The sequence below is a fragment of the Ochotona curzoniae genome, unplaced genomic scaffold (assembly GCF_017591425.1).
Source record: "Ochotona curzoniae isolate NIBS_2020 unplaced genomic scaffold, NIBS_Ocur_1.0 scaffold_3835, whole genome shotgun sequence".
Lineage (NCBI taxonomy): Eukaryota > Metazoa > Chordata > Mammalia > Lagomorpha > Ochotonidae > Ochotona > Ochotona curzoniae.
Window position 1 is genome coordinate 10,198,682 of NW_024467114.1, and position 27,916 is coordinate 10,226,597.

Genomic DNA, 27,916 nt, shown 5'->3' on the forward strand with positions numbered 1-27,916 from the left:
AATCATTTTTCTCTGAGTACAGACAGCATTTGGAGTTCTATGCTTTTTTGCTGGCTTTTAACCGAGACTTTTCAAATGTTCATATTTTCTCAAACTCCATGAGACTTAGGCACAAATGGGTACATAATGACACTGGGGCAATCCTGGTTTCATCATCGAGAAAGCATGTCACGGGAGCCTGAGGAATCTGGTTTCAGACTAGAAGCATTTAATGGTCAACCTCAGGGTGTGATCAGATCTGTTTCTGGTAGCTGAAAAGCTATTCTTTAAGATTCCGGTTTGCTAGCCTTTTTTGTTTCTTTGACAATTTATGAGATCAATCCAATTTAAAAATTATTTCACGTTTGCTGAAAGTAAGCATCCCTTTGCGAGCTGGTGATTTTGATGATTCTGTATTTCTTCTTGATTTTGTGGTTGTAGATTAAAATCTCAAGTTCTCAGAATGTCTGGGTATCTATGATTGAGAAAATCCTTCACTTCTTTTTGTCTGAGTTCTGATATTTCTCTAATTATATTTATGTAATTAAATTATGGTTCAGTTCGTAGAAAGAAACAGGCACTTAAATAAGTTAGATATTCCCAAAGTTCTCAGGAAATAGAAAAACTGAGAATCAAAGACTTAAATTAAAATTCTTCCGGAACCTTCACAATCAGCAGCAGGTTTATGAGAAAACACAAAATCACATTTGAAAAGTGAATCTTTACAGATTAGGGTTGTTTGATCATTTTTTATCTGACCGCAGCTTTGTGATTTTTTTTTTCTCATTTTTTAAATGCAGTGCAAATGGTTTTCTATTGTTGTATGGAAAAAGCATTACCAAAAACACTTTCTCAGCTTGTAGCAACAAGCATTTATTAACTCATAGTTCCTGCTGATCAGTCAATTGGGTCTACTGTAATAGGGAAGACCACCTCAAGAAAGTCTAGAAATATCTCAAAATGGAAGGTCAGAAGAGGATATTGGGGTAAACATGGTGGTGTGCAGTGAGGTAAACTGCCACTTGAGCTGTCCTATTCTATCACAGTGCCTAGGATCAAATCCTGCCTCCTCCTCCAAGGCAGCTTCATGCTGATGTGCCTGGCAAATGGCAGCTGGTGGCTTCCGTGCTTGGGTTCCTGCTGGCTATTCACTGCGAGCCTCACATGGCGCTCCCGGCTCTGGCCTGGCCTGGCCACTGCTCTTTCTAGCACTTGGCAAGCGAACCAGTACATGAAAGGCTCCCTTTTCCTCTCTACCCCCTTTTGTCCCTTTGCTTTCTCTTTGGCTCTCCCTTTGTCGTTTTATGTTTCAAATAAATAAAGATGAATAAATAAAAATATTTTAAAACTGGCAGGATATTTACAAGGCTTGGGGATTGAGGCTGCAGGGGTTAAGTTAATTTTGCAAAGACAAGACATGCATAGAGCTGGAGGACAGCATTTGAGTAGCAGTTTAGGGTGGAGACAGAAGAATGCCGGTGGCTTGATACGAAATCCTGACAAGGATTTTTTAAATCAGCTCTCTACGCGGCTGTGTGAATATTCTGTTATCCTGGCAGGATGACTGGCCAGAAAAACAAACTATATCAATAAATCACCTTTCAGAAATTTCCTGGGGCAAACGGTGATGTTGTTTATTGGTTTATAGCTTTGTAATCCTAGGCAAAAATTTCTCAGAACAAATAAGGCAAACTGACATGGGATATCTGTGTTTTCAGTCTCAAGTAACAAGCTATGTGACTACAAATGGTCAAAATTCTTAAATAACAACGCTATAGCCCAGCAAATGATTTCTTAAGTTGTAGTTTGTCAGTGCTAACCACTCTCCTTATTTAACTCTAAAACCTTGATACTATTTTTTTTTTACAGATTTATTTTATTTTTGTTAGAAAGTCAGATTTTAACAAAGAGTAGAAATGACAAAGACCTTCTGTCTGCTGGTTCGCTCCCCAAGTGGCTACAATGGCTGGAGCTGAGCTAATCTGAAGCCAGGAGCCAAAAACTTCCTCCAAGTCTCCCATGCAGGGTCCCACAGCTTTGGGCCATCCTATACTGCTTTTCCAGGCCACAAACAGGGAGCTGGATGGGGAGTGAAGCAGCCTGGATACAAACCAGCACCCATGTGGGATCCCAGAACATGCAAGACTAGGCTATCCCACCGGGCCAAAACTATTTCTTAAATTAAGTTATTTAATGGATATTCTTGAATATCTAGATAACTTTTAAATGAAATGTAATATTGAAATGTTCACCCGAAATATTTTCAGTGTTTACACCTCTTTTTATATAGTGAATATGGCTGTTGGTCATGTTAATCATTGTCTTTATACTGTAGGGGATTATTTAGGTAAATTCGTGAGTTGTATATTCCCTTAGCTGTATGTGATTCATACGTCTATATTCTCCATCTCCTTTGACGGAGAAATCAGCTAATCTGAAAGACACACTTCACAGGGGTAATTAGAGACCACTGAAGTAAAAGCGGTTGAAATCCATGACTTACGAATGCAAGATAACGTGTTTTTGTTCTCAAGGAAAGACTAGTCTTATCTTAAAGAAAAAAAAAAAACCCTCTGGTGTTTGATCCATAGCACAAGAAAGGATTGCGCAAGGTTAAAAGCCTTGAACAGACGCAGAAAGTTATAGGCATGCAGAAAACATCTGGATTGCCTCCACAGCAAATCACGAGCTGGAAAAGAAGCAACCAGAAGCATGCAAATATTGCCAAAGTGCATTCAGGTTTCCTGGCTTTATGCAGGTAAATTTAAAATAAGAGAGTTTTGAATTATTTTCTAACATGCTACTAAAGTAAGACTAGAATTGTTTTCTAGATATGAAAATGACACCTTATCTTAAACTATTTGGTCTTCTCTCCACAATAGGTAGTAAAAGGTTATTCTTTTACATTTTATGTGATCCACCTACATGGCAAAAACGCTCTTTCCCATCAAAACCAGTTTATGTGTCTCTTACTGACTCAGTGAAGTCCTTGATGATTAAGCAACAGCGACTTACTTCTCAAGGAGCTAGGACCCTTTCCTTTCGTGTTGCCTTCATTTGATTTCACAATATTCTTTTGTTATCACTTTGACTAATAGCTATTTATCATTTTTTAAGCATATCTGATCCCATGTTAGTAGGTGACTGAAAAACACTGTGGTCATCCTTTTGATGTTTCAGTCCCACAATCCTAATCCAGAAAAAGAAAATTTTGAGGATTTTCTTTCTCAAAAAAAAAAAAAAAGTCATCAAAATTTCCTATTAAGACCCATGGAAAATCATGACAAAGTGCCATTTTACTTTATAAAATCAACGATGCACAAAACATTCACTTTCTTAACATTTTCCCCTTTAGTCAAGCTCAACATTGCTGTAAAAATAAACGGGGCTGGAGCAGTGACGCAACAGACTAATGCTCAGCCTGTAGCACCAGAATCCCATAGAGGCACAGGTTCACATCTCAGCTGCTCCACTTCTGATCCAGCTCCCTGCTTTTGGCCTGGGAAAGCAGCAGAACATGGCCCAGTTCCTTGGGCAGCTGCACCCACATGGGAGATCCAGAAGCAGCTCCTGGATCCTGGCTTCAGACTGGCTCAACTTCAGCCTCTGTGGCCATTCAGAGAGTGAACCAGTGGATGGAAGATCTACCTTTCTCTCCCTTGTCTGTAAAAAACCTACCTGCTGAGTAAAAATAAATAAATCTCAGAAAAGGAAAAAAAAAATAATGGAGGCCCACAAACTGGCAAGTCCTATATTCCTTAATGAAGTTACCCAGCAGAATTTAGTTCTTCAGTCTCTGTAGTTAGTCATTAATTAATTAGTTAATACTTCTTGCCGAGCTATGTAAACAATCAGGCCAAAACACAATGCATTTATTCTCTCTCTCTGTCTCTTTGTCTCTCTTTCTTTCTATTACTATGTGTGTGTGAGAGAGAAAGAGAGAGAAACAGAGAGAGAGAAATCAAGAATAATCTCTAGAGATTATTGATGACCAACAGAGGAACAAAGCCTATCAAACAAAATGATTTAAAATGTGGAAATAAACTAGAAGAGTAAATTGGATAAAGAGGTGGTTCCTTTGGTGTCATACTGAGGTTAGATTTCTTTAAAACGGGCTCAATTTGCCCTTATTTAATTAGCCCAGGACTGTGTATGGGACTGTGCTATTTTCTGCTAATTAAATGTCCAAGTCTCTATGACACCCAGATTTACTTGTAGATGTAGACTGGTAAAGGGCAAATTCAAGAACAAGTGCAAATGGATTTACCAGTGGCAATCAAGTTCGAAGGAGGGAAAAAATAATTTTCTTTATTGAGCATCACCTGAATGTTAAGAACTATATGTTCCTCATTTAGTCACAAAAACAACGTTGAGTGACAGGTGTTATTATCTTCACTTTACAAGTAAGAAAGTTGAAGTTCAACAGGTAAAATGATCTGCCACGTTACTTAGCTAGTAAGTGGTAGATCCAGGTGTCAAATCCCAAATGTTCTTTTAAAACCTACGCTCTTTTTACTACATTATTCTACCCCCATAGTAAAAACCTTTTTTTTTTAAACGACCACAAAGTTATACCTGCCACTTCTGCTAACTGAAAATGATATCTGTCACCAAAAAAAAAGAAAGAAGCTAGTTATGAAGGTGGAATTTCACGATAAGAAATATAAGAAAATGTTCTGGGTGCAGAGAGGGGAAGATGGATGAGTCACGGCTAGCAACCCACTAAGTGTTTAGTAGAAGACTGCTCTTTGTCATCTAGCTAGATGGCAATTAGAGGTGTGTGAGACAGAGTATCCCTTAAGAAAAATCCACTAACGAATAAATCATTTAAAGTGCTTTATAGACATTACCTAATACATTTTCACACATCCCTGTGAGCTACACAGCCCTAGACAAAAAGCAATCCTAATTTGTTTACGGACATTCAAAGGCGATCCAGTGTAAAGCGAAAGGCCAAGGGCTGCTAACAGCATTAGACTTCCCTGAGGCCTAGGGCAGCTGGGGACATTTCAGCCCAAACACCACTAAGTTAATTAACCTCTACTGTTTTCCTTCACTGCTTAATGAAAATGTCAGTACCTTCTGGGACACGATGCTGTGAAACTGGGTGCATCATTTAGAATCTTCTATTCCCCTTCAAGTTGCTCCCACTCGGTCTGACCAATGGTTAACATCCTTCACCTAAGATACAACACTGCCTGTTCTCATTCACCTTCCTGAAGGGACACGTGGCCTTTCACAAAGCAGTGAACTGTGAACTCCCAGCTAATTTAAGCCAACTGTTGTACAGAGAGAATTTGTCTTAGCCTTTGAGAAAAACCCAGGACAAAATACTTGTCATACTACTGTTCCTCCCACCCATTTATATAACTGACTGATGAAAAAAAAAAGTTGATTTCACCAAGAAAAAGGTGTGTACCTTGGGAATGCAGTGGGAGATGATATACTTTCTATACTTCTGTCCTAGGGATGGGGGTAGTAAGCAAGAGGAGGTAAGGAAGTTTCCTATAAAACTTTCATATGTATTGTAGTTTCTGAGCTTCAACTTTCAGCTATGTTTCACTGTGCACAATAATACAGTGAAAGCCATAGTGTCACTGTTTCCTAAGCTTGCTCCTGGCCATTCTGTCTCATCAGGCACTGGTTGCCCACAGGCAGCAGGAGCTGGACCAGAACCATGAGTTGACCTTGATTCTCCCCCGCCCTTACATCCCACAGGAAATTCATTTGCAAGGTCAGCCAATTTTGCCTCCAAGATCCGTTTCCTGTCTGTCCCTTGCCCTCATGTCCTTGGGTGTCACCATCACTCAGAAGTGAGGCCAACAGTGTGGAAAGTGTGTTCTCGGAAGTAGGGCTCTCTGATTAGCCCTATAATTGATGGTAAAAGGAAAACAGTAGCTTAGAAGGTGAGAAAAAAACAGAATGCATTTGGGATAATAAGATTTAAAAAGGAAAGGACAGAGATGGGAGGTTGACTTTCAAGCACTGGTCACCTAAAGACAAACAGGACATGTGTGACCGTAAACGCAATTCCAAACGGTTAATGATGGTTCTGTGTCATGTTTTAAAGGTGAAATAGTGGAAAATTTTGCAAACAACTAAAAGATACAATAAAATAACTGCATAATTAGTGAACTATTTTTTGAGAATGTCTTCAGCTTATTCCGTTTATGTCAGTTTTAAATCGTTGAACACATACAAATTGATTTTATGTTTTATTTTACTTAGGGTACACAGAACTTGATCAAAGGATCAAAAACAAGATGTTCAAATTTACTGTGATGAAAATAAGTCTTTTTCAGTTTTCTAAAAAAACTGATCCCCATTTAGACAAGCAAAAATCCGGTTAAGAGTCTATTTCTCTAGGCTCTTCCATACTCCCAACAATGAAGAAAAGTGTTTCAGTTTCTATACTCTTCTTCATTAAATGATCCTTACTCTGAATCTAAGATTTATTAATACTTGCAAGTGTAAGATATAGCCATATACTTGGCCTTGTGGCATTGTGGCATTGTCTGCCAACAGTGATGCCAGCAACTCATATAACCACTAGTAAATACTGGCTGCTCTATTTCCAATCTAGCACTCTACTGATATACGAAGGAACACAGTGGGACGTGGCTTGGGTGCTGGGGGCTCCTGCCATGCCAATGGGAAACCCAAATGGACTTCCAGGCTCCTGGACCAGCTCTGCCTGCTGTGGCCTTTCAGGAACGTGTGTGCGCGCGCTCGCATGTGTGTGCATGCACATGTATGTCTTTCTCTGTAATTCTGCCTTTCAAACAAGCAAATACACTTTGTAAAAAAGACAATAAAGGCTTTCGTGAAGATATGAAACTTTTATGTAACCCATTAACTCATGAGGGAACCATTAAGATGTTACAACTGGTTCAAAGGAAAATCCAAAGCCATCCTTATGTGAGTTGGCAGGAACAACCTCAAGTCTGTTCAATAGCCACAGAGCAATAATCAACTGAATCTCAAATGAGATGTAATTTGCATTTCTATGGACCAGAATAATTTGCATTACTATAAGTATTAGATAACTTAGAGCAATGTAAAATAGCTTGAAGGTAATAAGAGGCACCAGACTACACAGAATCAGATCATCCAGACCATGCTCAGTTTTTCACTGAAGACAACTGCCAGATTTTCATCTTTCTCAAAATGTTCTACAAGCCTTCCTCACAACTAATACAAAAAGCACTAAGTCCCTGTGCCCCAGTCCATAAAAACTAGAGGGGAGGAAATAAAGGGAAATAAAAATAATAACCTGAATAGGCAATAAGGCGCAGCACACGACGACTTTCCACTACATACACCAGACACAAGCAGGGGACAGGGTAACTTCAGATTGAGTGGCACCTGTGCTGGGTGTAGACTCAGAAACAGATAGTACTATGAGAAATACCAAGAGAAAAAAGATTTTCTACAGGGAGCTGTGAGCAAAAGCAGCAGGTCTTTAAAGGAGAGTTTAAGTAAGCAAAATAGATGTGTGTACGTGTGTGTGTGTACGTGTGTGTGTGTGTGTGTGTCAGGGGGGCGAGATTCAGACAATATTTCAAGTTTAAGAAATGGCTCAAAACAAAACAAAAACAAAAACCTAGCAGTTCAGTGTGTATGGATTAAGCAAGAGAGAAAAAAAAAGAGATTTGGACAAATCAGACATTCTGAGATTTTGGAGGATCAGTTTTCCCCCAGTAAAGAACTACCAAAATTTTAAGCCAGGTAAATAAGATCAAACATAAGTCTTAAAGGGATAGTTCTGGCAGCAACTGGAAGATAGGAATTGAGCACATGAGAAATGGGAAGCAGCAAGGCCACTAGAAGCTTGCTGCGATGGCCAGGCTAGCACCTAAACCACATCACGCCAAGGAGGAAGGGAAAGAGGCCGGGCAGAGCCAGGCACGAGTCATCAGCAAGAGAGTCGGTCTTCAAACGCTGCACTCAGATCAGCTAAGAACTGGAACAAGCTCCCCTCCAACTTACACACATTCAGCTACAAGTTATACAAAGATAGATTACAAGATCATATAAATCATTCCACTAATTTACTAACATAATACACGTAATTTGACACATTCACACACGCTCCCAAATTATTTGCTCTCGAAGAATGACTTAAGTCATGGCTTACATGCTTGATTCACAAATGCTTCGCTAATTTTGATGGTTCAGGTCTGCAGTGACTCTCAACTCAAAGCACTGCACCTTTCCAGCAAAAGCCGCACTTAACAATGAGTAAATCCTTATTTCAGGTTTTTTTTTTTTTTAAGATTTCTTTTATTTTTTATTGCAAAGTCAGATGTTACAAAGAGAAGGAGAGATAGAGAGGAAGATCTTCTGTCCACTGATTCACTCCCCAAGTGACAATGGCTGGAGCTGAGCCAGTCTGAAGCCAGGAGCCATGTCTCCCATGCAGGTGCAGAGTCCAAAGGCTTTGGCTCATTCTCTTCCGCCTTCCCAAGCCAGAAGCAGGGAACTAGATAGTAAATGGATCAGCCTGGACACGAATTGGTGTCCATATGGGATCTCAGTGCATGCAAGGCAAAGATTCAGCCACTAGGCTATCTCGCTGGGCCCTCTCACTTCAGTTTTCACCATTTCTTTTCTTTTTTTTTTTTTTTTTTTGCTGGTGTTTTTGCAGAATTAAGCCATCATTAGTCACTATATATATGATAATTTTATCTTTCTTTTTTGATTTCTGGCAGATAATTTGACCTTTTGCTAATTTCTTACAGATTCAAGTGGTTATCATATACATATCATATTATGATAAATTTACACACAAATATAAGCTCACACTTTTTTTTTTAATCCAAAGAGATGGTAAATACCTGACATTTGTCCTTCTTGCATGCCAGTGTTATGAGCAGAATCATCTTCAGTTCACGGTTCCCTGACAGATGTTTTTAGTAAGTTTTCATCTGGGGAGGTTAGGTAGATAGCACAGTCTGCTAATCCATCGACGGGCTGAGCTGCAACTTGCTGAAAGTGAAGAAATACAGTCATCAACATCAAACTTTCCAGAAGTGGGGTCCCGTCTCCCCTGGGGATTCCTCTAGAATTGAACCTGATTCTACATAGAGATTAAGTTGGGGTATCAAAGGGGAATCCTTACATTAACTACTTTGAAAGACAAAGATGGACAGTAAACCAATGGACTCATCACTGCTCAATGGCGGGGGCTGGGCTACAGCAAAGCTGGGAGCCAGGAGCTCAAGGCAGGCGCTCCGCTTGGGCGGCAGGGACCCGATGACTGGGCCTTCTGCTGGAGTCTGCAGTGGCAGGAATGCCAGGGTCAACAGACAGGGCTAAGAATTGGACCCAAGTACTCCATCAGATGACACGGGCACTGGGAGTTACAGGCTAAAGGTTTGCACCTTTATTTTAAATATTTTAAATATTTTATTGTAGCTATGAATTAAGTCTTAGCACTTTGTTCTACCCAAGAAATTCCTTTTCTTGCAAAACACGGAAGCAAAATTCCTGTGATCCGTTTCTGACGCAACGTATCGGGATGATACCGATACAATCACAGAGCTGAAACCAACAGCTTTGGGAAAGGAATTTTCCTTCCAGTCAGAAAGACAGAGATGAAAGTCCACCAGGCTTTTGAGTTTAGCCGAAACAGTTCCTATCAGATGGTTTTCTTCTCTGTCCTCTTTCTCAGATTGGGAGGTAGGATAACAGAATGACCAAAGGAAAACGGGTTTGGGCTTCAAGGCCTGACCTGAAGCAAGGGAGTTGAAGGGAAGAAGCTTGCTTTGAAGAAGGCAGCAAAAAAGAACTCAAAAGGGGTGATAACTTCTTCAAAGTTACTCAGAGGAGAGCAAGCATGACTCAACAAAATAGCTGGATAATTGCTTTTGTGGTGAAAAATGGGATGTGCAATTCAAAAACTGAGAAATGAATGGAAGTGGTGAGTTTGTTTCAGAAATGGAAGATGGTATGTATCTGAGGGATATTCCCAAAGAGACCCAGGAGGCACATGGTTCTTTAGCATGGATGAAGAGATGCATATGGATGGATACCATCAGAGGGGGGGGTGTGTGTGTGCGCGCTGAAGACAACCAATCACAAGGGGGGGACAGAGGCACAAAGCAGTGGTTAAGAGATTCTAAGATCACCCAGGAATATGGCAAGTGGGCTGAGAACAGAGTTCTGTTCTGTACCATGACTTAAAGGAGGGCCAGAGTAAGAAAAGCTTGATGAATAGAGATATAAGTGGATATTGAATAAGAAACAATGGCAGTGTCAGAGATAAAGAACCTATAGCATTCCTTGAAATTAACAGGAGGCGATGCCATAAAAACCTTGGAATAACAGGGTTGGCAGAGGAGGAAATAGGAATCCAGCAAGATCAGAAGTCATGGCTATAATCCCTGTAGAGGTTTGCCAAAAAAAAGAAAAGAGGGAAGGAAAAACACAGAAACCAGCCAGTCAGTCCATGGATGTTCTCATGAATAAGAGAACCGCGTTGGTGAAAGGCACCTTGCCAGGAAAGAGCCATAGTTTAAAGAAGACTCAGACAGGGCTTGCTGGAGGCAGAGGGGAAAGTCAGAGGGACCAAGACCTCCCAAGAAAGGGGACCTGAAGAGATCTACAGCAGAGGTTGAGGGGTTACCACTAAAACAGAGGGAAAAGAAAAAAAAAAAAGAGGTTCACAAGCTATTTACACTGTTTGAGGGAGCCTTCTGGAAATGGCAATTAAATAAAATGTCAAGTTTCTTTACTTTTGGCAGGCATTGAATCAACCCTGTGGGCCAACAGCAGTTATTGAATGCTGACCAGAAATTCTAATTTGCTACTGCTGACATCATAGAAATATTGAAGATGTGATTGGCGGGCCATATATTGTTAGCAGAGTTATTTATCTGGTTTTTACAATATCTGATTTAATTCTTCCAGCATGTGATCCACCTCAGATCAGAAGAGTGACAGCCAAAATTATGTGAGCACTGGCAGGGAACAGGGCCTAAGTGTTTGTACACTTTTTTTTTTAACCTTATTGCTTATTAGCATTACATCCATGACAGTGATGTATGTGATTTCATTTAAGTGACAAAATCTTGCAAGATACGAGGTCCATGCCTGAAAGAATATAATAAGGCTCCTTTGGATGAAAGAATGGGAAAGACTAGACACGATCTCGCAGACCCCTTCATAGCTAATGTTTCATAATTTTAAGGTGGGACGGCCCATAAGCCTAACTTCAGCAATGGCTGAAGGGGAAAGTTTGTAAAGAATGTCCGCTGATGATACCGGCACCCAACCGACGCCTCCCTGTCAGCAAGGCAACGAGAATGGCCATCAATGCAACTAACCATTCCCATCTGGAAGACATCAAAAGGAAGAAAAGGGGAGAAAAAAATGGACAAACTTCGGGTAGAGATGGGTGCATCACCTAGGCAATCTGTGTGCAAACACAAATGAGAACCGGGCTATCCTAAGCGACACCCACACCCAAATGAGGCTCTCGCTGTACCTTTCCCTACCAGGCAAATGGGTCATTTAACAGCAAAAGTTCCCAGAGCAGCGGGGCAAGGCAGAGAATGAAGGGCTGGGTTGTGGGCAAAGGTTGCCTGCAAACTCTGCACGAGGCCCGTGAACACCCTGGGCCGCCAGACAGGCCTGTGGCTCAGGTCAGCCGCGCTGGCAGTCCTCAGGACTACACCTGGTGAGGTTGCTTTTGCATCTAGCTGGGCGGGTTTAGGGCATTAGGGCGTGATAGGGAAGAAGGGAGCCTGGCGAAGTGTACTTTTCTCCCGGAACTGTAACTCAATTGCCCCAACCTGGCTCAGGTAGCGACCAGAATTCCAGAAGACTGCCCCAGCCAGGGCCCGCATCCTGCCAGCCTGGAAACCCTGGGCCCTTCTCCCCGCGTCTCCATGTCTCTGCCACCGCCGCCCGCCGCCTGTGACCCGGTGACCCCTGAGGGGCCGCGGGGGCCAGTGACCCCGAAGCCCTGGGCATCCGGACCCCTCTCGCAGGCGCAGCCGCTATTAAGTCAGGAGGCTAAAGAGGAGGAGGAGGAGGAAGGGGAGGAGACAGGCGTCCAGGGCGCCTGGGGAACCGGCACGGCGGAGCAGCGGCGGCGGGGCTGGGGGGAGGCCGCTGAGGCGGCCGCGGCCGACGAGGGGCAGGCGGAGGCCGGGGACGCCGCGGCGGCGGGGTCGGGCTCCCCGGCGGGTGGCGCGGGTGGCGGCAGCGGGGGCTGGCCGTGGCGGCAGCCACCCCAGTGCTGCCCCTGTGCGGCGCCCCTTCCTCGCTTCGCCGCGCACTGTTGTCATGGAGGAACCAAGATGGCGGCTCTGGCCTACAACCTGGGCAAGCGGGAGATCAACCACTACTTCAGCGTGAGGAGCGCCAAGGTGCTGGCGCTGGTGGCCGTGCTGCTGCTCGCGGCGGGCCATCTCGCCTCCCGCCGCTACCGAGGTGAGCGGGCCCTCCCCCTGCCCGAGGCCGGCCGGGGGGGGAGGCGGCGACGCGGCTGCGGGAGGCCGCCCCCCGCGCCCAACACCGCCCACGCGCGCGCGGCCTCCAGCCCGCCCGCCCGCCGGCCCTCGGGGGAGGTGCTGCCCCCGTGTCCCCCGGCGGCCCCAGGCCGTCCGGCCGTGCCCACCCCGGGGCGAGCGGCCCGCGCCGGGGCCTGGCTCGCGGGGAGCTGCTGCTGCTGCTGCTGCTGCTGCGTGAGCAGGGCTCCGGGAGAGGCGCCAGGCCCGGGGCCCCCCGCGCGGGAGGGGGCAGCCCTGGGCACGTGTGGCCAGGTCACCCTGCCAAAGGGGCCCCTCCGCCCGGCCCGGCGTGGGGTCGCAGACTGTTTCTCGTAGAGGTCCGGCTTTGTTTAGTGCGGCCTCTTGCTCAGTCAGAGCAGGTCCGAGCTGTTGGACAGCGGCAAGAGCCGTCCAGTCCTCCTCTGCCAAAAGGGCGACAGCTGGCTCAGACACCCGTGGCCAAGTGGAGGACGTGCCCCTCGCCTTTGCGATTCGGAGACGTTCCAAGGGTTCTGGTGGCACACTTTTTTTTTCTTTACAGAGTCGAGGCACTGGGACGGGCTCTGGGCTGACAATACAAGTGGGCAAGTGTAATGCACTTGTAAGCAGCTTGAGAGCAGGGCTTCATGCCCTGGGTGTCGAAATTGATGGGATGGGGAGAAAGCAGTGTGACCTCCTTAATTCAGAACAAAGTCTCTTTCAGGAATCAAGGGATAGTTGTCCTCGTTGATTGATTGTGAGAAATGTTCTCTGAAAATGCCAGTAAGGAAGTGGCTTACCAGGAGGGGTGGGTAGTTAATAAAGATAGTATCTTTTATTTGGGACTGTGTGTACTATTGAAGACATTATCTGGACCACGCTTGGTGCCTGTGAGATTGGCTAGTCAAGATAGGGCAGTGGACAGCTGCACCGTAACGTGCTGTGCCCCTGGAGCTTCACACCCACTTTGGTGAACTCCTCAGCCAACTCAGGTTACTGGAAATGCCACCTGTTGTCAGCTCAGGGGTCTTTCGGGGTGTGGGGTGCTTTGGAGAACCTTGCTTCTTTGTTTTCCCCAACTCTTGAGGATTAAAAACAGCCTGTTTTGGTACCATACTGGATGGGAAGCTCTTAATAAGGCTAAATTGACATGAAAAGATGAACCATTTTTCTGCCACGTTTGGGCCCTGTCCTGGTGGCACAGGACAGCCCTGTGACCTGGCAGGCCTTGGCTTCCTCAGGTAGCTGCTAGCACCTTGCACTTTTCTTTCATATGCTAAATAAAAGTAGCATTGATGGCATTGTTTTGGGGGGATGTTTTGAGGAAATACCTCTTTTTAACTGTTCCTAATCATGGTGTGCTAATTTGGCATGAGGGAACACTAACTCGATTTTATTTATGCAGTAGACATAAAATTACAGGGAGTGATCTTGTGCTAAAGGCAAACATATAGTTCCTCCCCCATTTCAGTTTTTTTTTTTTTTAATTTTGTTTCTTGCTTTTGGTAAGCACAGAATACTGATTTTTATATTTACAATATGTATTTCATCTTATCAAGAGCTGCATCAGCAGGGAGAACAGAATGTCAGCTGGGATTTTGTGAGTCAGTGTAGCAATCTGGGGTTGTTTGTGAAGCCTCCTCCAGAAGCGACTCCTTGGCTTCGTAGGTGCTTGAGTGGAGTATGAGGCGGTGCACCTGGCATGTGTGCCTGCCCAGGCTGAATGTCAAGTACTTGAGCCAGAGACTGCTGGAGAAAAACACACAGCTGACATTTCTGCCACCCCCATGCTTTGGCTTTGTCAAACCGAGCCGGCTACAATGCCCTTCACACACAAGATTCCCCACGCGCTGGAGCGACTGCACCGTCTTTGGGATTGTATCAGATGAGGGGATCAGGCTGGATGTTAGGACCTCAGATGTGTGGCCGTGTGCTTCAGGCCGGTTGGAATGAATGCTGCACTGAGTGCACGTTCCACACCTCTTCCCTTACACGTTTCAGGAAGTTGAGAAACGAATTGCACACCAGAGAAACAGCCTGAATGCTAACACTGGGAGACACTTATTGTGTGCCAGGCACTGTTGTACTAAGGGCAACTGTTTGAATTCATTTGCCTTTCCAACGCTTTCTGAGGGAGATACGATTACCATATTTCATTCCCCCCTTCCCATTTCTAACATTTCTGTAATCAGGAGGAGTCTTCAAACTTTGATTGCATGTCAAAGTTTAATTGGTGACATTTTTTCTTATTATGACATAAAATAATGATATGTCTTATAATCAGTGGTCTTAGATTCTGGGAATTACAGTATTATTTACATTTTGAAGATGAGGCGTGAGAGGTTAAGGAAATCACCGGAGGATGTGGCGCTAGTCAGCTCCTGATCTGGAGTGTGGATCCAGGCTGTCTGCTGCGTGTTAAGTTAGTCTGCCTTTCTCCCTGACCGTGAGCTTGGACACGCGGGGACAGCTTTGACTAGGGAGTGGGGCGTGGATTAGACAATGAAGAAGCACACACTGAGCCTCTGTGGTGCCAGCTGTTAGTTTTTTCTTTTGTTTTGTTGGCTTTTTGCTAGTCGGAAGGTAATGTAAGAGTTGTATGTGTAAAACTTCAAAATCTGGGGGCTGGTGCTGTGGCCCAACAAAATCTGGGGGCTGGTGCTGTGGGGGGTTAATGCCCCATCTGCAGGTGCCAGCGTCCCATATGGGTGCCTGTTCCAGTCCTGGCTGCTTCACTTCCTCTCCAGCTCCCTCTTGAGAGCCTGGTAAAGCAAGGTGACAGGTTTTCGGGTCCCTGCACCCGTGTGGGAGGCGGCTCCTGAATCCTGGCTTTGGATCAGCCAGGCTCTGGCCATTATATTCACTTGTGGAGTGAACCAGTGAGCGCTTGGAGGATCTCTCTCTCTTTGTCCTTCTCTCTGTAAATCTGTCATTCAAATAAAAATAAATAAATTTTTTAAAAAGCCTTCAAAATCTGAACCAGACCTACCTTCTGTTACCTGTCTCTCTTGAACTCCAGGTTCATAGCCTAAATGTTCTTCACCTTTTTCAACAACTTTTTAAACGTCTGCTCTGCTCTTTGGTTGCTGGGATCTCTGTCTCTTTAAAAGAATGTAACGCTTTTCCTTCAAGGCCTGGTCCCCATGTGCCTAGCACCGCGGCATTGGGAAGTAGGAATCCAGTTGCTGTGTACCATCTTGGATCTGCTTCTCCTGTGGGATTGTGGTCGTTGGTACCCACCTCCATCACAGACTGAGCCCCTCAGAGGAGCTTACTTAGCTTTTAATCATCAGAACTAAACCCGGTAGGAACCCCACAAATCACTATTGGAAAAATACATCTTCAGAGTTCTTGCTTTCTTCCGTTTCCCTCTGAACATCTGATTCTTCTGTGACTTTAGTTGAATTTCATGTTCTAATCTCAGTTTTAGAAAGTTGAGTGGAGTGTTTTATTGCATTGTTATTATTTTCACATAATACATTACAATGACATTTACAAAAGAATTACTTTCTTACTGAAACCTTTTCAAAATTTTACCAATCTCTCACATTCCTAAACTATAAAATCTCTATTAGCAGCAGGATCATAGATTAAAAGACATCATTTCTTGGGCAATAGCCCTAAGGATGGTTCCAATCCGGATAAATTTTAATTTTATAGATTGATAAGGTTAACTTGCTTCAGCTGTGTTTAGGTGGTAGGAATTGAATGCCTTTCTGTCGCTGAGGATATTAAATGCCTGTGTTAAACATTGCTCTGTGCTTTGGAGAAAAACAGGTGCAGTGTTTCAGAATTTACAGCAAGAAAACAGTGCTTGGTCTCTTAGCCTCTTTCTGTGCTAGAATGATTCTGGTCTGTGTGACACCACCTGGGGTGAGTGACTCCAAGTGTCTAGAGAAAATGGGATAGTTTCCAGCACAGACTGAAGTATAGCTAGCTGGATTTTAGGCAAACAAAATACTCTCGCAATCTTATTACAGACTTCGTGGTCTGGGATTTTCAGGGTTTGCCATACCAAACACACAGCTTGAGTTGGGATGATTCAACCCTTAGGCGTAGTACACCAGAGGCATCCCATTCAAAGGAAAATCAACTTGTGATTGATGTATGGCCTGACTTTTTCTTTTGTTGCCTCTGTGTGTTTAGCTTGTTTGCTTGCTTACTTTACTTTTTAAAGTATCTGTTGTAGAGAAGTCATACATAAAAATCTGAGAATGTAAGTGGGTAAACGTGAATTGTTATACTTAAGGTATTGGAATAAAGAGGAAGATAGCTGTTCATCTAAATAAGCTTAGTCGCAAAGGTGCCTGAAGTGCCCGTTCTGTCCCTTTAGTTGTTTTTTAAGTTGTGCTCTTAGCTTGATTTATCTGGGTACTTGGCATCTCTCATTTCACATCGATTGCATCAAAGCAGTTGTCAAAGTTGCAGTAGGCAATTAAAAATAATGAATGGGTATTTAGCTTTGTTTTAGGTAAATCGAGAAAGGATAATATAGGTCTAATATTTACACATAGCTATACAAAATAAATATATGGCATATTATTTTAATATCAGGAGTTTTTAAACAGATTTATTTTTATTTGAAGGGCAGAGTTAGAGAGATCATTGGTTCACTCTCTAGATGACCTCAACAATCAGAGCTGAGCAGATATGACGCCCACAGCCTCCTCTGGGTCTTTCCCGTGGGTGCTAGGGCCCAAGGACGTTAGCCATCCTCTGCTGCCCTCCCAGCCCATGAGCAGGGCAGTGGTTCCCCAGCGGAGCAGCCAGAACTGGAACCAGCGCACATGTGGGATTCCAGAGCCCGGACTTTCTGCTATGCCATAGTGCTGGCCCCTAATGTTTAGATTTACATTGGGTGATGTAACGCAAAATTGTCTCTCCCACCCCTTTAAAAAAGAGGGATTATTTTATAGAATGGAACTTTGTGGAGCTTTCTGTTTATAGATCATGTTAATCTATTTTTAATCAGATTATAATAGTATTTTATGATTTTTTTGCTGATATAAAAAATCTTGTTGCCTTTTCCATTGTGTAGTTAGTAATTCTTTTACTTCTCTAATTTTTTATATTAGATGCTCTTTGTTAAAGTAACTGGTGCAGTTTCTGTATTCTACCCAGACTCAATTTACAAGCGACAAAGACTGTTAAAAATGAGGTCAGGCAAGATTTATTGAAAAACTTGTATGGTCAAACTTCTTCGGACGAGTCATCTTCAACTAGCACTCACTAACAGAACGAAGGTTTTCTTTCCTGGAAGGACCAGTAGTCTCGGAGACACTCTGTAAAGTCCCTTCAGTTCAGCACGACTTGAGTGTTTTCCTGTCAGATTAGCGCTGTTGTCTCCCAGTAGCTGCCCTACTGAAAAGCTGTAGATAGCGGTAGTGAGGAGAGAATTTTGTATTGAAAACATATTTTGCAGTACAGAACGGAGAGATTCCTTTAAGATATTGGTATGTCACTTGTATCTTTACAAAATCTTATTGATAGCCTGTTCAGTTGCGGAGTGACTACAGGGTGCCACAGTGATGGCTGTTCAAGGTGTGCTTTTCTTGAAGTCCAATGATAACACGACAGGTGTCACAGTGCAGTGGGCTGTGGAAGCGCCCGTTGTCTCCGGGCTGCTCTGTGTCTGATCCAGCTCCCCGCTGCTGTGCCTGGCAAACCGCAGATGAGCAAAGGACTTGGGCCCCTGCCACGCATGTGCGAGACCTGGATGGAGTTCCAGGCCCTTGGCACTGGCATGAGAGCCATTTGCTAACTGATCTAGAAACTCCTTTCTCCATCTCTCTCCCTCCCTCCCCCCTTCCCCTGTTTGTCTCTCCTCTCTGTAACTGACTTTAGAAAAACTTAGGAAAGGAGAAAGTTTGATAGCGCTCATAGAATTAATAGCCAGTTATTTGTAACTTACCATCTTTTTAGGAAATAGCTATGTTTTAAACTTTTAAAGTGGTTTAACAGATATATTTAAAGAGGTAGAAATCTATAAATGTGTTTTTTTTTTTAATATCCTGATTCTAAGCTTTCATTAGATTTTTTTTGTATAATTTTACTATGGAGCCACTATAGAATAATGCTATTTTTAGGAACCTAATTGCATGTACCTGGAGTCTTTGCTTTACTTGTCTTTTAAAATTAATTAATTAATGTATTTATTTTGTATTTTAATTTTATTTATTTTTGTTTCATTTTTTAGAACTAGAATTAGTCTTTAATATTTAGAAATAATTACTTATATGTTACTAGAAGCAGCTCATCAAAGCTGTTTAAATACCAAAAAAATCCCACTTGAGCTGCGTAAATAACTATAAAATGTTACTAACCGATGTCCAGTTTTCATTTTCCAGTTTTCCACCAAGGAGATAATTATTTCACTTTTCTTTCCAATCCCGTTTCAAATTTATGATCCCAGGGCAGCAGCATTGTTAGTATTTATGATATCTGTGATGAATTTATTTCACCATTTGTCTGTATTTTGGCCAGATCGGAGAATGACTACACGAAGAAGAAAGGTGTGTGTTCTGTTTTCGGGGCCTCTGGGTCTTTGCCATTTGTGCTCTGAGTACCGCAATACCATTTCTGTTCTATGGTATTCTGTTGCCAGAGGCTTAGCATGGCCATAGTTAATTGTAAAACAATAATATTCACGTTCCATTAAAATCCTACAGATAATTTAAGCATCTCATTTTTCCTTCACCCACTGGGCATATTTGAGCGTTTTTAATGTCTCCAAGTCCCCCTTGATGTCCTTTCGATCATCTATATTTAGTTAAGATATAATAAAATGACTATAAGGGAATAGAATGATCCATGTTACACAGAATGAAAGTTAGCTACTTAAGGAATTTTGTGTTTAAAACCAATTTTCTTTTATTTATTTATTTTCTTTTTCAACACTTATTTATGATGCAGTTCTAAAGCCAGTTTTCTAGGTGTGCTCATGATAATGGTTAAAGAGGTCATTTTCCAAGTCTTCTGTTTTAGCCCTTAACCCTTTCCCAGTTAGGAGCAGGAGCGGTAAGCAGAAGTAAATGCATACTTGAGATTATGTCCCTGGAAAAGAACTAGAAGAAGGGACTATTAAAACAGTGGACTTAGGCTTTGAGAATTAGGAATCTCTTCCAAGAGGACGCCTAATCATTAGTCACTCATATTTATTTAGGCATTTGAAAAGCAAAAGAGAGAGAGAGAGCTTCTCTTGTGAGTTTGTTTGCCAAATGGCCACAGCAGCCAGAGCTGAGCCAGGCTAAAGGCAGGAAGGAGCCGCAGCCTCCATCTGAGCCTCCCACGTGGTTGGCAGGTCCGAAGCGGTCAGGCTACCTTCCGCTGCCTTCCCAGATGTGTTATTAGCTGGATGAGAAGCAGAGCACTGGCACTGGTGCCGTGTCCATGTGGGGTGCCATCCCTGCAAGCTGCCCTGGCTGCTCTGAGGTTCTGAGAAATGTTTTCTTATTGTGTGCACATCGGAGTGCGCATTCACAAACCCCCATCGGAACCACCTCCCCCCATCTCTCTAATACTTACTTATTTGAAAGGCAGGGTTCATGAAGAGAGAGATGGACAGAGAGGTCCTCCATCTGCCGGATCACTCCCCGGATGGCCGCTTTAGCTGGAGCTGGAAAAAACAGCCATTCCAAAGCCAGGAAGCAGGAGCTGCTTTCATGTCTGTCACATGGGCACAGGGGCCCCAGCACTTGGGCCATCCTCTGTTGCCTTCCTGGGCACATCAGCAGGGAGCTCGGTGGGAAGTGGAGCAGCTGGGACTCCAGCACCTGTGTGGGATACTGGCACTGTTGGTGGGTGGCTTTGTCTGCTGCCCCATGGCGCTGCCCACTGCGTACGATCACTTGATTCTGTCAGGAGATGCAGTAAATGAGAGGCTGCTGTTGACATAGCAAACTCTTTCTTAGTAAACTTAGTTTTTAGTAAGTGTGTTTTAGTAAGTGTGGCTGTGTTCTGAAACAATGGCAAAAATGATAAAATGAAATGAAGCAATGGTAAGAATGTGTAGTAAATGCATACAATAATAAATAATAAACCCAGTTATATAATCATGTCCTTGTCTTTATCAAATACTGCATGTTTTCCATAATTTTAAATGTTAAACTTTTATACAACTGAATGCTGTAGGTTTGCTTAAACCTGTAACATCCCAAACACATGGAGATTATATTAGGCCCTGCCATTAGGAGGGCCGTGGTGCTGGCGGGTGATAGGAATTCTTCAACTTGGTTATAGGAGTGTGGGCCTCCTCGTGTATATGCAGAGTCTTGTTGACCAAGGTGTCCTCGTGCTGGACGTGTTGCTATTCCCCGTGCTGTGTGTGGGTGAGGAAGGTCTGGTGAGGCCTGCAAGCTGTGTGCTGTCTGTGTTTCATTATGACAGGCAATGACTCGTGTGAATACCTTCTCTCAAGTGGCAGATTTCTTGGAGAGAAAGTTTGGCAGCCACACAGCTGTATGATGCACAAATACAAAATCAGGTAAAGTTTGCTCATTTTGTTGTTTGTGCTTCTTTTCAGAATGGATCACAATGTCTGCTGGAGAGGGGTTGGTGAAGGAAACAGAGCGCATTATACTTTTTGTCTTTATTTGGTGGTAGACACCTGCTGACCGAGGGTGGGTGGAGCTCATCCAGGGGGGCGGGGAGGGGGTGTCCTGCCCTCAAGCGTCAGGAGGAGGAGTAGGGCAAGAATGAGGTTGCCAGAGCTGAGGCAGAAGCCTTGGAGCAGAGGGTGCTTGCTAGGTGGCTCGGGTACTTACTGGTGCAGTGGTTCTAAAGAGATGGATATAAAGCACTTAGCACAGTCAAGTGCATCTTCAACACTCATGGATGGGGTAGGTAACGGTTAATAACACCTACATGGCCTGGTAAGTTAAACAAACCTGGCCTCCTCTGTCTAAAGCCACGTGACCATATGCATAAGAACCCTGTGCCATTTTGTTCACAAACCACATGTTTGAAGGACCAATATATTGATTTTACTTATTCTAATTAATGTTTCTTTGTTGATTTCAGTGAAGCAAAGAACTGCCTTGTAGATAAACATATTGCATTTATTGGAGATTCCAGAATTCGCCAATTGTTTTATTCTTTCGTAAAAATAATTAATCCTCAATTCAAAGAAGAAGGAAATAAGGTAAAAGTCCCATTTTGCCTCCTCTCAGGTGTTATTTCAGAGGGCACCATGTGACTGGTAGAGGGAAGGAAGCTCTTCTTATGAATAGTAGGACTGAGAAGGTTTATTTTGATTTCAGAAAAACTGCAGAGAAAAGGGATAACTTGCACAAATAGGGAACATAAGAAAAACAAGTGGAAAGAAGTGCTGGTAGGGTTTTTATTAATTTAAATTTTTACTTTTCAGGAATAATAAATCTTACCATGAAAAGCCAGCAAGTAGATAGAGAAAATATTTTCTGTGTTCATATTAACACTTTGCAGTTTCTTAAAAAAAGTAAAAGTAAACATTGTAAGCTTTTGACATGTGCAAATTTATCTTACTTTATTTCTCTCCTGGTTATCAGTTCACCATATTGTTTTATCAACCTGGCACTGAGTAGATGTAATACAATTGTATATATCTGCCTCAATTTTAGCTTTTTGTAATTTTCTAAAATTTTTGCAATGGAAAGGGTCAGCTCCATTACTTCTTTGTGTTGTAAACATTGTTTTTAGGTGCTTAGGATAGAATCTCTACAGTGCAAATACTAAGCTAAAGAATGTCAAGGCTTTTAACAATTTGTTGATTAGGTTACCCAATTGTTTTCGTTTGTGCACTGGTTGGCAGTGTATGTCAGAGCCCAATTCTCTGGACTTTTCCTGTACCAATCAATCAGTAAATACAGGAAGTTTTTGTTACTTTGATAAAAAGATAATGATTTTAGAAGCATGTTTTTCTTCTAAAGCTAATTAGTGTCTTTTCCTGCATTAATTAGTTAATTTTTTTTTGTTGAATTCTCTCATCATAGTTGTGTTTGTACATTTTTTGTAAGATCCAAGTTGTATTTTAAGATGATTTTATTTGAAGAGGCAGAGTTAGAGAGCGAGCTCTTCATCTGCTAGCTGCTGGTTCACTCTCCAAATGCCATAATGGCTGGAGCTGGGCTTTTCTGGAGCCAGGAGCAGGGAGCTTCTTTCGGGTCTCTGGTGTGAGTGCAGGGGCCCAAACACTCAGACCATCTTGTGCTCTTTCCCGGGGAGCTGGAATATCAAGGTTTCTAATCCATGTTTGCAGGCAACACATGAGTGGCAGTGAGCAATGGATAGGGCAGAAAAACAGTACCAGAAAATTCAAATATGAAGGAGGAGCAGCTCATAAATTTCTGATGAAAATCTGCTAGACTTAGCAGATGTGAACTCCTTGTGGCAGGGGGTGGAAAAATTAGGATTTCGCAGCTAAGTAACTGCACCAAGTGATAGTGGACCTCCATCCTAAACCTGTGGACTGCTGCTGGTGAGAATATGGCAGCCCCGCAGCAGCAGCTTGGCCCTGTATTGGGTATTTGCAAATGTTATTTTCTATCTTAGTTATACACACAAATTTATACAAAAGAATAAGAACAATTTAAAATCATGAAATGATCAGCATTTAAAGTTTAGAAAAGTCAAACAACAATTTTCTGATTACAAATAGATAGTTTAATTATTTCTTGATTTAGAATTATGTGACTTCCTGAAAATTGGACTATAGGGTTGGTGATGGGTAAAAAAGCTGTAATGATTTAGTCCAGAACTAAACATATATACTAAAATGGTACTTTTTTTCTGAGTGTTAGTTACAACACTTAGGTTTCCAGTTTTTCTACATACATACATTTATGGCAAGCAAATAAAATGCATATGCATTTCAAAGAGAAGTAAACAAAGATGATGTATCCCAGTCTTTTTTTTTTTAATAATAAAAAAATTGTTTTGTTCTTGTTTGAAAGATAGGGTTACCCAAAGAAAAGACAGAGAGAGGTCTTCTGTCTGCTGATTCACTCCTCAAATAGCTACAGCAGTCTGAAGCCAGCATCTTCCTCCATGTCTCCCACATGGGTGCAAGGGCTCAGGGTCAAGTTCTGTGAGAACTCTAATTAAATGAATTTGACCAGGCTTAAATATCAAATTTCCCTTTCAGATGTTCTTAATTTAGGCTAGGGTGTTAAAAGCTTGAAAAGTCTGATAGTAGAGAATCCTGTTTCGTGTTGCTTCTTCTCTATACATCTAGATCTTGGATTTTAAAATGTGCTTGACAGTAAGGAACTGGAAGACACTATTCAAAAAGGAAACAAAAGGCTGAGGTGAAAGCAGTGATGCTCCATGGGCAGTTCATGACCCAAGGGCAGATACTAGTAGCTGAAGTCTCACACACATAGAAAACAAAGCTTTGAGAGCATATTTCTCAATAACAATATTGGAAAATAGTGTGCAGTAGAATAGTACTTTGAAATCGGTTTATTTGAAAGGCACAAGAGAACGACAAATGAAGAGAGAAGGAGTGAGTCCATCCATCCACTGGTTCTTTCCCAGAGGCCGATGGTAGAAAGGCCGTGCCAGGCCCAAAGCAGGAACAGGCTGCATGTCCTGTGTGGGGAGCTGGAATCCACACATGTTGGCTGTCACGCTTACGTCCTAGGGACTGCATCGACAGGAAGCTGGAGTTAGAGAATTGCTCATTGTTCCCTCAATAATAATAGGACAAGGAAATAAAAGTGGCAAACACAGAGTGAATTATTAACATGCTTGGTTTATAAGCTTACAGTTGAACAACTTAGAGAATACACTCCGCAATTGAGAATACATGTCCCTTTTTGATCATAGATTGTGCTATTAAGCAAGTTACAGCAGTGTCACATTGATATTGTTCATTCTTTTATGTAGGTCAACTTTATATTTGAATGTGATTTGAATTCATTTGATCAATATTCTGGAGACCTATAGTAAATGTTTTTAACGATGAAATGAAAAACATATTTGCGTTAAAAATTCTAAAAACATAGTAAATGTTTTTAATGATGAAATGAAAAACATTTGCATTAAAATGAAAAGACAATAGTGTTCACTATTTGCTGTTTTTATTCAACATTGTAATTAAATATTCCAGCTGAAGGAAGACAATTTTTAAGAATGTAAAAATTAGAGAACAAAAGACTCAGGGATCCATAGTATGTACTTACCTACATACAAAATTCCAAAGATTCTATTGAAAATTTACTAATTATAAGATGAACAGATATTAATTGTAATGTTTCAACAAACTGCTAAAGATTAATTACATATATATGTGCCAGCAATATACAGTTAAAATATTTTTGTAACATACCATCAATAAAAACAACACAATATGTGTGTTCTAAAGGAATAAACTTAGCAAATGTGGAAAACTGTGTCCAGAAAATGGTAACATTATCAAAGGACAATTTACAAGGACATAAATAAATAGAAAATGTATACTATACACCCGCATGGGAGGCCTCATAAAGATATCATTTGTTCTGTAGGTTCCATGTAATTCCAGTAAAATTCTGACAGGATGTGTGATGGAATTTGAGCAGTTGATTCTAGAGTTTATGCTGAAGAAAGGCAGTGGACCAGGAAAAACTATGACAAGTCTGAAGAACAAAGTACAAAGAAGTCCTGCAGCTTCAAGATTTATTTAGACAATGTAGTATTAATGTACTTAAAGAAATTAATGAAATGGAATTTAGAGCTCTGCAATAAACATACATATACACCAAGATTTATACCATTCAAGATTGCTGAGGAATTTAATGGAGCAATTAGTTACAAACATGGGAAAAAGTGAATTTGAATCTCAACCTCACGCCACTAAGTAAAATCATTTCTAGAGGAGTTTACATTTAAATGTGGTAGTCAACTTTTAGAAAAAAATTCTGGAGAATATACCTTTTTTTTTAAATTTAAGTTATTCAGTTTCTTTAAAATTTGTTTTTATTTATTTGAAAGTTAGAATTACGGAGAAAAGAGGGGAGAGAGCTCTGCCTGCTGGTTCACTCCCCAATGGCTGCAGTGTGCAGGGCTAAGCCAGCCTGAAGCCTCGGGCCAGGAGCCTCATCCCGGTCTCCCGTGTGAATGGAGGGATCCAGGCACTTGAATTATCCTCTCATGCTTTTTCCAGGCCCTTGTCAGGGAGCTGGATTGGAAGTAGAGCTAGCTACTGGCATAAGAACTAGTACCCACATGGAATACCAGTGTTACAGGCAGGGGCTTCACTCACTACACCATGACGCTGGCCCAGAGAATATCTTATTTGCTAAAAATAGGGATGTGTATCTTAAAATACAGAAAACAAATGTACTAACCATAAAAATAAAAGATGTTTACATACCTTAAGAGTATGTACCCACTGAAAGTTACCTTAAGGAGAAAAAGACATGCTACAGTTGGAGAGGAGATAGGCACAACCAATTAACAAAAGAGGGGAGAGGCAGGCAGTGTCAGCCGTCTCCCAGATGTGGAAACACAAGTCCTGATACGTCTGACAGATGTTTAACATCATTAGTATTTAACATCATTGGCATTCCATAGGAGTACCCATTCCAGTCCTGGCTACTCCACTTCTGATCCAGCTCCCTGTTAATGATCTGGGAAGGCAGAAAAAGATGGCTCAAGTTCTTAGGCACCTGCCTCCCATGTGGGAGACCCAGGGTTCTGGCTTTAGATTAGCCTGCCTCAGCTGTCGCAGGGGGCTCTCTCTTGTTTCTCATCTCTCACTACCTTTTTTTTTTTCCCTTAAAATAATTCATCTTTTTATTTAAAAGGCCATGTTACACAGAGAGACATCCTTTACCCTAGTCATTCCCCCAAATGGCCTAGACGGCTGGAGCAGGACTGGTCTGAGGCACGGAGTTTCCTCCAGGTCTCCATGTGAGTGCAGAGCCCAAGCATGTGGCAGTCTTCCAGGCTTTCCCAGGTACATTATGAGGGAGCCAGATCGGAACTGAAGCAGCTGGAATTCAAGCCAGTGCCCATATGGGATGCCAGCACCATAATTGCTGTCTTTACTTGCTACACACAGTGCTTACCTTGTAACTCGACTTTTCAAATAAACACATATTTAAAATTTTTTTTTAACTTAGTAAAGAAAAGAAGCAGTTGAGTTAGATTAACTAAACTGTACAAAGGGATGCAAAGAAAGTTTATGACACCTAAGTTCTCTAAAGACAAATTTTTAAAAAGATCTGGGCTTCAGGAAGTAGGAGGGGAACACCTGTGAGACTTTGGCCCAATGTTTCCCAGATGTATTTGTTGATCCAAACTCTTTTTATAGAACATACCTTGAAGTTTCACAAAATTAATGATCCTGAGATTGCCTTTAGAAATAATGCTTGAGAAGGACCGAGAGAAATGGGAAAAAAAAGTTAGCCTGTTGAAAAAAGAGAAGTATGTTTCATACAGACATAAATGTAAATGCTCAACTGTATCGTTCTTTCTTGGTTGTAGGAAGAGAATTAACCTTGGGTGGGTCATCCCTACCTCTAGCCATCCAGGACTTCCAACCCTGGAAGGACTTCTGTTCTTTACATGATGGACTATGTGGTGTCTTCAAAGTGAAATCCACAGTCCTCCAGCCCTCTGTCCTGCCATGGCCTATGCCAGCGCACTGCTGGCACTGGACCAGATACTGCTGTGACAGTAGACCTCTCAGTCTGAGCATAGCAGAAGTCAATTTCCCATTTAGCAGTCACATCCTAGGTGGGCTGGCAAGAAGCTTTGTGCTGTGGTCTTATGGGGAATCCTGCTGGCAGGATTCTTGTCTTGGCCCAATGTTGCCATTGCCATTGTAACCTTCAGCCTCCTCAGTCATTGCCTCAGGGTCACAGTGTGGACTAGGTATTGCCAAGTGCCAGTATGACATCTATCATGTTGCATTAGACAGGGTTGATCATGAGGCCTGCCTAACTGGCAGGCAGTCTGTAGAGATAGTGAAACTAGGACTGAATTAGAATCCCAGCAAGCTTGGCCAAAAGATAGTTTATCTAGGCATGTTCATGTGTCTACTTGTTTGCAGTTGAGTTTTTTATCTTGGAGAACCATATCTTAAATGTTGAAATCACATTTAAACTGTTTAACTGATGTGACGTATATTTAAATATTCCATGTATATTTGTTTCCCTTCAGGTGAATATATAGATAATTGAGATTAGTTACAAAAAATAAATTAGCAAAAGCAGATAAGGGAGAATAATTTAATTACATGTAAGAGTACATTAATATTGTCCGTTATCTCCTTTTTTATGGCAGCATGAGAACATTCCATTTGAAGACAAGATTTCTTCTGTTAAAGTGGTAAGTGCAGCGATAGCAAGTCGGATGTTATAATCTGGAAACTACAGTCACTGGCTTATTTGCAAATTAGCTAATGCTTTGTGAATTCTAAATATATTGCAGTGTTTGAAGAGCAGATATAGGTAGTAAGATAATGGTATCCATAATTGTGTTAGTGGCCTTGTGCCATG

The 27,916-nt window shown here is 42.2% G+C and overlaps 1 protein-coding gene across 4 annotated transcripts in view; it reads left to right on the top strand.

The window, feature by feature from the left end:
• The first annotated feature begins 12,174 nt into the window (after positions 1-12,174).
• The window catches only part of CASD1 (CAS1 domain containing 1), a 43,920-nt gene continuing 28,178 nt past the window's right edge, over positions 12,175-27,916 (top strand). For all 4 annotated transcript variants that reach the window (XR_005882057.1, XM_040964503.1, XM_040964504.1 and 1 more), the window contains exons 1-4: positions 12,175-12,417; positions 20,841-20,937; positions 21,474-21,594; positions 27,702-27,746. Coding sequence is in view for 3 of the 4 variants with exons in the window: in XM_040964503.1 (XP_040820437.1) it covers positions 12,285-12,417; positions 20,841-20,937; positions 21,474-21,594; positions 27,702-27,746 (396 nt within the window). In the remaining variant the exon portion in view is untranslated. The remainder of the gene's footprint in view (positions 12,418-20,840; positions 20,938-21,473; positions 21,595-27,701; positions 27,747-27,916) is intronic.